At 50.2% G+C, this 12,316-nt stretch overlaps 1 protein-coding gene across 1 annotated transcript; it reads left to right on the top strand.

Moving 5' to 3' along the window:
• The first annotated feature begins 982 nt into the window (after positions 1-982).
• Positions 983-6,025, top strand: LOC108639883 (pancreatic secretory trypsin inhibitor-like). Its single transcript, XM_018073544.1, has 4 exons — positions 983-1,094; positions 2,495-2,535; positions 3,142-3,254; positions 5,887-6,025. The coding sequence occupies exons 1-4, from the start codon at positions 1,040-1,042 to the stop codon at positions 5,957-5,959; spliced, it is 282 nt and encodes a 93-aa protein (XP_017929033.1). The 5' UTR covers positions 983-1,039; the 3' UTR covers positions 5,960-6,025.
• The last annotated feature ends 6,291 nt before the right edge of the window (positions 6,026-12,316 follow it).

Here is a 12,316-nt window from a genome sequence, read left to right on the forward strand (position 1 = left end):
ATTGGGACATCCCTTGGACAGTGGAGCAGCTGCCAGTGGAGCTGAGATTCCCCTCTCACAAACAGCTCCTTGAATTGCTCTTGGCATTGACTTTTCCCGTTCAGCTAATTAAAAATCTGTCTTTGAGTCATAAGCCCCCATTAGTAATAATTTGCTTTGCACTTCTCCAGTGATTTATGGCTGAGATATCAAAGTGCTTTAGAAACATTAATTAATCCTTCTAATACCCAAGGGACTGATCCACCCTCTGCAATGCACCACTGGTGGTGTAACTGTAGGAAATCCCCAGGGTTTACTCCAAACTATGGGCAGGGAGAGGGGAAAGGAGCAGCATCCGACCCAATGGCTCATTTCAGCTGCTGCCTGCAATCAGAGATGTGCAGTCAAAATAGCAGCACTGAATGTGCAGCCTCAAGCAAGCCCCAGGCACAGCCAGGCTCCCTGCTCTCCAGCAGCAGTTCTTGCTGCTGTCCCTGTCTGCCCAGGGAGGGAAGGGGAGCTGCAACACCCCAGCTCTGCTCTGTGGAACACACCAGGAAAGGCGTGTGTGGATCAAAACTTTCTTCACTCACAAGTGGTTTCACCAAACATCTTCAACCTGAAGTGGCAGTGACAGGGCCATTAATCAAAGCCACACTGCTCCTACTAACACATGTATTTCCCTTGCTGTCCTTCCTGTTTCTCCAATCTGCTGCTTGTACAAAGCCGCTTTATCACAGCTTGCGGTGCAGACCTAAGGCTGTGTCCCACACCTGGAATGGGGCTCCAGTCCTTGCTGGTGATAAGGATTGTTAACTCCATTGGCTTCGGAGAGCCTTTCATCTTTGTGCACACCAATGAGCCAGTTGCCACCTGGTGTTGTCCCAGTACTTTGAATGTTGTCACCAAAAGACTGTGGGGTGGAGCTGGCTGTTTGGTGTGGTGCCAGAGACTGGGAAAGATATAAAGGTCCCAGCAGACTGCCAGAGACAGGACCTCTGACAGACTGAGGAGTGTCCCAGTTTCTCTCTGCTGTGCGCAGTGAAACATCACCTTGACCATGAAGGCAACTGGCATTTTCCTGCTCCTCTCCCTGGCACTCTGTTGCTACCAAGGTGAGTGCAACATTTTGCTTAGGAGCCATTTCCCCTCCTTGCTAAAGCTCCCAGGTCTGTCATATGGGAAGGTGAGTCTGGGAACAGGCCAGCTGGTGCTGGGACCTTGCTGTGGCTCTGGGTAGGGAATGCTGCAATGACCAACGTGCATTAAACCAGTGGCCTGTTAGCAAGCCTAAAACAAAGGCTTGGAAAGGGTGCCTGGCACCTGCTCCCAAAAATGAGCAGACCTGCTGAGCTGATGCTCTTCCTTCAAGGCTACGATTCAGCCTGGAGCTTCTGATTTCTAGGACAGTGTGATCCTTTTAGACTGAATAGGTGCTATTCTGGTTTTAAAAAAGCAAATCCAAGAAGACAGGAAATGAATCTATGCAAGGGAAAATGCAGCTCTCGGTACCTAATCCAATGTTTAAGCCAACTGTGTTTTCAAAATCCCATATGGTGCAGAGGGATGCAAACATGAGCTGTTGCTGCTCCTCAGGTCCTGCTCACCGGGGAGTTCTGTGTTTGTGGGTTCATTCAGAACAGGAGGGTGCTTCAAAGCAAGTCCTCCACCATCCTGTTTACTGCACGGCAGTTGCCGCTGCAGAGCTGTCTGAGCACAAAATCTGGACTCATTTCAGATGAACTGAGCACGTAGTGAGCTACAGCTCCTGGGTCTGGATCAGTGCTAGTCCAAAGTAAAAACCCTGAAACATTAAATAGAGATATAATCTGGATCCTCCATATAGCTGACTTCTGGATCTGTAAGAAACCCAAGATCTTCTCAGTTCTGACTTTTGCTGAACAAATCTGGGTTGTTTTTCAAAATACACTCACCACATGTTCCACCCATGTGATCCCAGTTGTCAGCTCAGGGCTGGAGAAGCCAGCTGAAGTCACGGCTTGCTCCCACCAGCTTTGGTGTGAGACCTCAGGGTCCAATCATTTCTCCTTCTAGTAGAGACCTTCAGCAACTTGTCTTTTGCTTTGCTTCTCTGTGGTACAAACCTACTGACAGTAGAAAAATCACCCTGGATTTTCTCCAGCACTGGTCCAGCATCAGCAGGAGTTTCTCATTTACTCATGAATGTGTGATAAGAGGTAAGAAAAGCCCCCTTTGCTCCTGACAGCTGGCAGGCGAAGTCACTAGAAGTGTATCTTGCCTTGGCAGGGCCTTGCACCATCATGGTGTTTCTGCCAGGGGAAAAAGGCATATGCATCAAGGAGGGACCCAGATGAAAAAAGTGGGAGATCCAAGGGGAGAAATTGTTTTCTGGGACAAAGGTGTTTGAGTGAAGACATACAGTCCTCAGGCTAAAGCATCTTTATTCGGTTCTCCTTGAAACCTGCCCAAGTTATGGATGCTAAGACTTCTCTCTCTCTCTCTCCCCCCCTCTTTCTCCCTACTCTTTCTCTAGGAATTGCTGAGGCGAATCGAGCTGCTGGCAGAGGAGGAGAGGTGAGGGCTCCTGTTTTTGTGTAGCACAAGTGAGACAGCACTAACCCATACAACTGGGGAGCCACAATTACTTAATTCAATGAAGTATAGTGGGTTGACAGCCCAAAGACGCCGGTGCCTGGGAATCTCATTCCACCTGCTGTGCCTCAGCAAAATCCCAGTGATGGTATTGGTTTTCCACTGTATTCCTTTTCCCCCTCCCCCTGCCCACAGTGGAGGAAAATTTATTAAAGAGCTGAATACTGCTGTCACCTGCCAAGAAGACAGCTCCCCTTACTCTCCGACTTTCAAGTGTGAGAACAGGTATTGTTGTGGCATGAAAATAAAAACTGGGAAGAACATGGTCAGGCACTGCCCATGGAGCACTTATTTACTCTATACTGTTATTCTTTAGGGTGTGCAGCAGTGCCAGGAGTGGAGTTCAGCTGGCCAAAGGACATGGTGGCAAAACGTCCCAGTGTTTCTGAGAGCTCATAGCAGAGCTCTGAGCAAGCTGGGATGGGTTATCAAGATAGAAAAAATATGCACCTCACTGTGAAAGCAGAGCTCCTTCGGTAAATCAGAAACATGATTAACATTTTCAGCATTACCCTTTTGTGTCTCCAGCCATCCTGTGACAATTTCAACCTAAGCAGAGGTTGTTCAAGGAACTTTGAACCCATCTGTGGCACGGATGACGTCCTGTACAGCAACGAGTGTCTGCTGTGCCTTCATAACCGGTAAGCATCTGAACCTGCTGCAAGGCTAAATATCACACAGATGAGGGCTACTACGTATGTCTGGGATTTCCTAGAAAGAAAGCTGTTTGCATGCAGCTGGGTGGAGCGTGGGCAGTGAGCCCAGCACATCTGGCACGAATCTGGCCTCCTGCACAGATGCTGCACCCACTGCTCTGAGCATGTGGACTCTGGCTGAGAAATAGGTCCATTGTGTGCAGCTCAGCACATGAACTGCCCACAGGCAGGGGCTACACGGCCAAAATCTCCCCCTACCTGCAGCTGCCAAACTGCAGCGATAGCCCAGACTGTGCTGGCGGGCATCCAGGATCTCAGACAAATGGCAAATTCCTCAAAGTCTGCCCAGATCTAGCATGCAGGCAGAAAAATATTTTTCCAGATGACCTCAGATGTGTGGTGGCTGAGGAAAAACTATGTTTTTTCACCTCAGCAATTTATAGCTGAGCTCTGCTTTTTGTCTTCTCTACATATGCAAGGATAAAATTTGCTCTGGGTATTTTTGAGAATGAGTTTTATATTTAATCTGTGCTGGTGCCAGATTGCACTGTTTTAGCAGAAGGCCAGGCCCAAATGCTAGCAATGTCTCTGGCAAGACTTGATTCACTTCATCTGGCTTGGGCCCTAGGTAATTTAAAGTATATTTATACATTGGAAGCACTCTGTGTCAGACAAGTGAAGGAATTACTTCCAACTCAATGCTATTAGGTGGTTTGAAAATCTCTGTTGGGAAGATTGAGTTTTATCTGGAGCCAGATGCCCCAGTCTGCAGGGTTAAGGGAGCTTCACCCTTGACTTCACCTGGTGTAGGTAGGGATTTTTGGTGATCAGGCTCACAAGCCCATCTGCCACCAGCAGAGACATCTCTAACAGAAGCTCAAATTCCATCTTTTATGTTCCTGAATGTGGAGCCAAATTCTGCTTTAAGGAGCATTGCCTCCCAGCTAAGTCTGCAGTGACAAGGAACAGAGTCCAAATCACTAGAAAAAAGAGCCTGGATAAGAATTGTTGGTCTGGTTGTCCCCTCTTTGCTTCATTAACCCAGGCTGCTGCCCTATATTCCATTCCTAGCCTGCTCAATTGCTGGTTTACCTTTTAAGGCTGAAGATGATGCAGTCAGGCAGAGAGATGCTGAGTGGGATCTCCTGAGCAAAGGCAGCACGGTTAATGACCCGGCACGGCCTGGCAGGGCAGTAATGACCATGCTGGAAGGCAGCAGCCCAGCACCAGCTGTCGCCTGCCTTGTGCAACAGATGGGGGTGGGAGGTTCATCAGACACAACATCATTAGGGCATTGGCCATGAACCAGGAGCCAGTTAAAGTGAATGAGAAAGGCTCCAAAGTCAGCAATGCTGGGAGCAAAGTGGCGTCGAGGATGCTTCATCTCCCCAGTGCAGAGAACAGCTTCAGAGAGTTGGGAGACTTCAGTGGTCACAAGAAGGAAAGTTTGGGGTACAAAAAAGAAAGAGACTGAGCTGGTGGTATCTCCAGAGCCAACCAGGAGTCAGAGAGGAGAAGGGTTGGATGAGAAGCTGGGGCTAGTACCCACCTTGTGTTGACAAGCACTGTGTCCCTGGACCTCTTCAAATTCCCCTTTGTGCTCTGAGCAGCTGCAGCTGGAAATGTGCTGCTCCTGCGGGTCAGAGCCCCAAGCCTGGCAGCTCCTCTCTACTGTTCTCAAGCAAAGAAATTCTGAGGTTAGGAACAACAGCTGTTTGGTCTCCTGACCACAGTGATCTGGGCCAGGTACCAGGACTCTGAAGCTGCCTGGTGCCAAATGTCTTCGGGGAGAGATAAACGGAGTGTCCTCATCTATAGAGCTTTGGTTCATGGGGAAAAGTCAGGTAGCCGAGAGGCAGGATAAAGTGTCATTTGCAGTTTTGTGTGTGCAACTGGTCTGACAAGAGCTGGAAGCCTGCAAGGACTCTGGGAATAACTGTGGAGAGCATCTGGTGGGTCCCTGCTGCAGCAGTGTCTCACTTGTCGCCTTTGGTCATTTCACTGTGACCAGCATACAAAATGTGTTTTGCAAAATGCAAATTGTTTTACCAGCATTTCTCTATGCACCTGAGAAATGGGCCTGTCTTTACAAAGAGGAGAATGACATGATTCCATGTGAAAATGGAACAATTCAGAGTAATCGGGTCTACTACTGGGGGAAAAAAAGATTTATTTCTTTTAAGGTGCCCTTTTAATATTTTCCTCACTTTTGCTGCAGAAAAAATCAGGAAGGGAGACTGGGAGCAGGCCAAACCCCAAAAAAGACATGATGGCAGGCATTTGTCTGTAAAAACCTACAAAACAAATTCATAACCTTTATTGTTTGCAGCCAGACAGGCATTAGATGTGTCTTAGTGCTGTCCTGCAGCACAGAGGTGAACTATTCTGCCAGGAGGTGTCAGGAAGCACTCTTGAACTTATTGGAATTAATTAACACATGTCCATGGTAACCCTGAACTCCCTGTCAAGAATATGTGGCCTTGCTTGCTGTGAATAACACTTAGATGATGATTTAAGCAGTATTTTCTTTTCTTTCTGCCTTTGTCCTCTGAGCCAGGCTCTTCTGTGTCTCAGGGACCCAAAGGCACCCTCCAGCATGTTTAACTGTCTCTTCCAGGCAAAGGGGCGCAAGTGTGCGCATAAAGCACAGAGGAATGTGCCAAAACCCCAACGCACGCTCCACTGACTAAGAGGGACAACCTTTCTGGAGAAGAGAGCACAAAGCTGTTCCTCACCTGCAGAATCTCCTAATAAAGTAGAAGCATTACCATGTCGTGCTTTGGTATTTCTTACGCACACAGCAGACCCCTTTCCCTGACACTTATAGTACCTTCCTGAAAAATATGGCTTGTGCTGGTTATGTCCACAAAGAGCTGTGAGCAAATCAAATTACCGACAGAGCTGCAGAGACAAGGCGGGGACATGCCCAAGGAGAGAGCTAGGCTTGACAAGGAGGCTCTTTTTTGCATCAAGAATTTTGTTTTTCTTTCCTAAACTTCCAGCGTCCACACAATAGGAGATTTTAGCATTCTCATCACTTGCAATTGCATTTGTTAAATACAGGGCATTAAAGCCCTTACTCCAGAGTCTTTGCCAGGAGGAAGAGTCCAACAAGTCATCTCCACAGTGACATGCCTCCAGCCTTGTCCATATGCCCCATCACATGGTCCCTGTGCACCAAGAGTCACCAGCCTCACACTTGTCCTGCAGTTCACAGCTACCCACTGCCTCAGAAAACCCAAAAAGCTCCATTTTTCCAGGCAAAAATCTTTTTGTTTCTCTTAGTGGCCTTGGTGAGCTTTGCTACTCGTACCAGGGCTGTGGGCTGATGGGAGAGGACATGCCCTGCCAAGAAGAACTTGGGGGTGCTGGTGGATGAGTGGCTGGACATGAGCCAGCAATGTGCACTTGCAGCCCAGAAACCAGCTGTGTCCTGGGCTGCATCAAAAGAAGAGTGAGCAGTAGGTTGAGGGAGGGGATTCTCCCCCTCTGTTCTTGTGAGATCCCACCTGCAGTGCCATGTCCAGCTCTGGGGCCCCCAATACAAGAAAGATATGGACCTGTTGGAGCAAGCCCCAAGGAGGCCAAGAAGGTGCACCAAGGGCTGGAGCACCTCTGCAGTGGAGACAGGCTGAGAATGCTGAAGTGTTCAGTCTGGAGAAGAGAAGGCTTCAGGGAGACCCTAGAGCCTCTTTCAGTACCTAACGGGGCTCCAAGAGAGCTGAACAGGGACTTTTTATGAGGGCCTGGAGTGACAAGACAAGGGGGAATAACTTCAAATTGACACAGGGCAGGGTTCAGTTAAATATTCAAGAGTTATTTACAGTGAGGGTGGTGAGACACTGGTTGCCCAGAGAAGTTGTGGATGCCCCATCCCCAGAAACATTCAAGTTCAGGGAGCTCGGAGCAACCTGGTCTAGCGGAAGATGTCGCTGCCCATGGATGGGGGTTGGACCAGAGGCCCTTTAAAGGTCCCTCCCAACCCAACCCGTGCTGTGGCTCTCCGCGGCGCCCGGCGCGGCAGGACGCGGACTGCGGGTCCCTGGATGGAGAGCGGGAGGAGGTTTCGGCACTGGAGGCCGCTGTTGCTCCGCCGCAGCCGGTGCGCTGCCACTGCCGGAGCCGAGCCCGCATCTGGCCACAGCTGGACCCCGCTGACCCGCGAGCTGGGGCCCGCAGCTGCGGGGGGTCCGCGGGGCGGAGCAGCGCTCGCCCGCCGGCGCGCAGCGGGCTGGCGGTGCTGCTCCTCCAGCCCTGCCGGGAGGCTGGACCCGCTGAGCTGGGGTAGCCGAGGCGCTCTCGGCCTCACCATATCCTTCTTCCTCACACCCCGGGACCCACAGGCAGGTTTGTGGGGAGCTCATGCTCCACCCGGGAGGCCGCAAGGACATGAGTGGTCCCGGCAGGTCTGCCCTGAGCTGGAGGGATGTGTCTGCCTTGGCACTAGCAGTCCTGCCAGCTGTTCCCTGGAGCGCTGGGAATTCCACTGCTTGTGCCAAAGGGCTGTTATAAGTCAACACAATACAGCCTGGGACAGAGCAGAGCTGGGGGTCAAATCCTCTTGTGATTCCTAAGAATCATAGTTCTTGAGTAAATGACTGTACGTGGGGCAAGCCAAATGCTTTGTCCTTAGCAGATCCTGAACTTCACTGTGGTCAGAAAGATGAGTTCTCTTCATGAAGAAGCGGCTGAAACTCACGCATACCAAAAAAAAAGCATGATCAAGCTGAGAGAACTCCAGCACTCGCTTGAAAATTCTAATGTAACCAGATGCAGCTGAAAAGGGGGGAAACACGGGCTCCTCTTCCCAGATCTGCCAACAAGTCTGTGGTCGAGGGAGAGATGAAAAACCACTCATTTTGCCCGTACGTAAAATTAATGCACTAAAGGTGGTAGCCCCAAATACACTTGGGACTGTGAATTGCCTTGACATCTTGGCACACAGGGAATCCTGGAAGGGTCTCCCACAGCTGGGATATTGCTGATTCTGCTGCATCATGAGAAATGGAGCATAGTTTTACCTGGAGAGATCTCTGTACATGAGGCTGGCAGGGGGGAAGCTGAGCCTCCTCATACAGTTCACTCACTGCTCTTGGACTTTGTGGCATGGCTAAACCCAGTTTGGCTCCAAACTCATCCAAGTTGGTTTCTTCCGCTCAGTAGAACATTGGAAAGATTGCACTGAGGCCACCTTATGCCAAGCAAAACATCTCTCCTGCCCATGCCATTTCTGGGAAACATCACCCAGTATTAGCCAAGAGCATTTCTTAGATGAAGTGAGGTGCTGACCGAGCCTGCAAAACAGCAGGTCTCATCAGCCACATGGCTGAGCGCAGCCTGCATCTCCCCAGGCACTCTTCTGACGAGAACTGGCATTTCTGCTAAATGTCAGCCACATCCATTCCACAGCAAGGTCCATATCAGGCTTGAGATCATGGGAAGCAGCAGGTCAAGGGCTGCTCTGTAGGTACTGCACAGTGGGGACATATCAGGCAGAACCAGCAGCAAGTTTCCAGAAGTGAATGATTCCTGCCCATATTTCAGTTTTGGCTTGAACAAGGGCAAGTCTGAGGAAGCTTTAGCAGGTGCAAAGGTGTTTCACTGACCTGTAGGTTTAGTTTAGACTCATCCACAAAAGCCAGTTTTCTACCCCCATAAGGGTTCTTCCCTGAAGCCAAGGAGGGGAACACTTCATCCTAGCTGCTCCTCTGCCATCTGATCACCAGCAGAGCCTGGGCTGTCCTGCCAGCAGCCAACTTGACTTTTCTGAAGCACTACCTTGTTTCCCTGTGTTTCCATGATGCTGTTTCCAGTGCTGGTGAGCTGTCAGGGATGGGAAGAGTAAGGGGAAGAAGGGTAATGGCTTCAATTCTTGGTTTCTTTGTCTAAATAGCTGCTGCGTTTCAGACTCCTTACAAGGGCAGCACTTCTGGTGTTGTGTTTGGGAGAGACCTGAATGCATTTTGAATGATGCAACTGGGGAAAAACAGGGTTTGCCAAATCAAAGGAAGGACATAGCCATCCACCTCCCTCCATCTTCCCTCCTGGCTGCTCTCAGAGGGCTCAGCCAGGGCAAAAAGGGAAAGGCCAGGGGCACTTGGTGGGTAAGGAGAATCCCAAAGAATGATACAAATGTTGGGGGGGGGGGCACGGGCCTCAGACTGGGAAAGCAAAGAGCAATGCAATTCCTGCCCCAGTGCCGTGCTCTGGGTAACAAGTAACTGAATGACAAAGGGGGGAAAAGCCAAAAATAACCATGATGGTTGCAGCAGCTGGGGCTCCACAGAGAGCAGGATACCCGCAGGGCCCAGCCCCTGCCAGCTCCCAGCCTGCCTGCCCTGGGAGCACCAGCACATCCACGGGAGGAGCAGGTGTTTTGCAGCTGGTGAGGCTTCCCCTTCTCTCCCTCCTCCTGCCATGCAGGTGCATCTCTCCTGCACTGCTTCACCAGGATTTGCTGTTCAGGTGGAAACTTTTCAAAGCAGGGTCGCATCTGGCTCAGTGTATCCGAAGCAGCCCTGGGTACTGCCAAGCCTCAGGAATGTCACAAGAGTGATGAAAACCAGGCAGCTAAGGACAGAAAACCCAGGGGAGCATTTTCTTATCAGAAAACCATGTTTCTTTAAATTCAGACTTTTCTGCCAGTAAAAATTCCTGTAAAATTCATCTGGGGAAGCCCTTCCCCCTCTGCCTCCTGGAACACTTTCCTGAAACTCCCTCCTGGGAGGCAATATCTATTTCCATTGCCAGTGGCATTTGACTTCATAATGTCATGATAGCAAACTGTGAATTCAGCTTTAGAACTGGACTAAGAGAGTTTAGTGAAATGCAATGCCCCAGCTGAGAAGAAGCTCTGGATTTCTGGTAGTTGCAAAATATTCTTGTTTCCAGGCCTGTTTGGAAGAGACAGCTTTGGCACCACCTTTGCCCACTGCAGCCTTCCCCAGACTTCCTCTGCTAAGCAGGCTTCTATTTTAGCCACATTTTCAACATCAGATTGGTTTTTCTAGTCTGGAAATAAGCACAGTCTTCCTCAGATTTTCTGCAGCTGCCGGAGGGCACTTTCCATGGGGTGTGTTCAGTTTCAGGAGGCTTGTTTTCGGGGAGCTGAATTAAACCCAGTTTGGCAGGTTGGCAAAAAGAGCTCCCCTTTCCAGACACCCCAAGGGAACCCCCCTGCTGCCGATGAAAGGCTCCTGTGTGTTATGATGCTGCCACCAGCCACCTCCCGGATCTGGCCTTTGGCAAAGGATGCAGACAGTGGTGTCCCTGTGCCTAGAGCAGGGCAGAGATCCAGAGCCTGCTCTCCTTGATGGGTACGCAATCACTTCAGCTGCTGCTGTTGTGACAGCCTCAACAAGAGATGTCAGGAGTGGCAGCAAATGCAAACAGTTTTGTCATGGTGGAGAGGCAGCTGCCAGCCCAGCGCAGCAGCACCGCTGTGGCAGAGGGTCACGCTGCCAAGCTTGAGGCCACAGAAGAAAATACCAATTGGTTCCACCTGAGTAGGAAATGACAGTGCTAACACTCTGCAAAGGAAAAGTCTGACCGAAATGGAAGGATGCTTTTAAACTGCAAATTTCCTTTCATCTAAACCACAGCTCAGGCTACACTGGGGAAAAACTGTCCTTGGCAAATGTATGGGAATGAGCTGGAAGTGGCTCTGCACCAATACAGACGGTCTGTCCCCAGGGCTTAGTGGGGCTGTAGCGGGATCATCACTAAATAAGAGAGTGGACACTTCTCACTGAAGGGCTGAAACCACCCTGATAACCACAGACATGGCACAAATAGCCACAACTAGAGCTGCACATTTGAAGTGAGATCTCAGCTTTTGCTTTCTAATGTCTCTGAGCTGTTACAGAGAAGTCAGATGACAGTAATAGTTTGTATTTCTCTCTATCAAAAGACAGTAAGCTTCCAGGAATCAGGAGCATCCAAAGTGTTCTGCAGCCAGCACAGACAGCGAGGCAGCACTGCCAACATTTCAACACTGGTTTTCTGGCCTTTATCCTCCATCAGGCACAGTCCACTTACAGCAAGGACAGGAGGGGCTGGAAGTGCCAGCTCTGCATGGTGCTGGCACGTGAAGCTGAATTCCTTGCGCTCTGCACGCTGTCGGAGACCTCTCGGCACTGCAGTCAGCATTAGCACTGCGGGTGGATTCAATGCTGAGAAGTTCTGCTTCCTTCCAGCTAAGCAGCACAGCTCCTGGAAAGCTCCCAGGCAGAGGTCCTGTCCTTCACCTGTACCAGAACAATAACCTGTTGTTGTAGCATGGCTCAACAGGATTCTAGGCTTTTTCCGAAAACTTAAGCTCTTTGCTACCTGCAGAAGGATGCCACAAATAGAAAATCATGTGTGCAGTTTAACCCAAGGGGCTTCTGGGCTCTGGGAGAAGGTTGGATCCTTCCTGGTACACCCTGGCATGGAAGCATGTAGTGATCCACCCCCACACCTACGTGGTAGGGTGCTGGGAAGCTCTCCTTTGCTGGCAGATGGTGTAATGTGGCTTGAAGCCACAAAGACATTAGGTCAGTGCAAGTGTCCAGCTTCCAGGTGGCATCACTCTCATGGACCAAGATCTGACGCGTTAATCAGAGACCCCCTATCAGCTCTCTTTTCTGAAGTCATTATCCATAAGGAGAAGGGATGCAGCAGCCCTGCCTACACACCCTGTCACATGCTCTGGGGCACTGTGTCCCCCAGTAATGCCCTCACGGGTGCAGATGGTGTTTAACTCCAGTAGTAGGATGCCCTGACCTGAAAACAAAAGCCAGGATGCCACAAGTTGGGCACATCAGAGGCTGAAGCACAGTGGGAAAAGAGCCAAGGCAAGGCTGAAGCATCAGGCAAGGCATATCTGGGGCAGAGAAAGATGTCCCACGGCCCTTGCACCAATGGCCACATGCTAGTTCAAAGGCAGGGAATGAGTTAATGCACACAGCAGTGAGATGGCACAAATGCCTGATTTTGTGTACCACTGCCAGTGGATATAGAGGAGCTCTGGATCCAGCTCCAGCGAGACACCACAGGGAACTGCACCA

This window comes from Manacus vitellinus, unplaced genomic scaffold (genome assembly GCF_001715985.3).
Source record: "Manacus vitellinus isolate BGI_N305 unplaced genomic scaffold, ASM171598v3 scaffold_25_pilon, whole genome shotgun sequence".
Classification (NCBI taxonomy): Eukaryota; Metazoa; Chordata; class Aves; order Passeriformes; family Pipridae; genus Manacus; species Manacus vitellinus.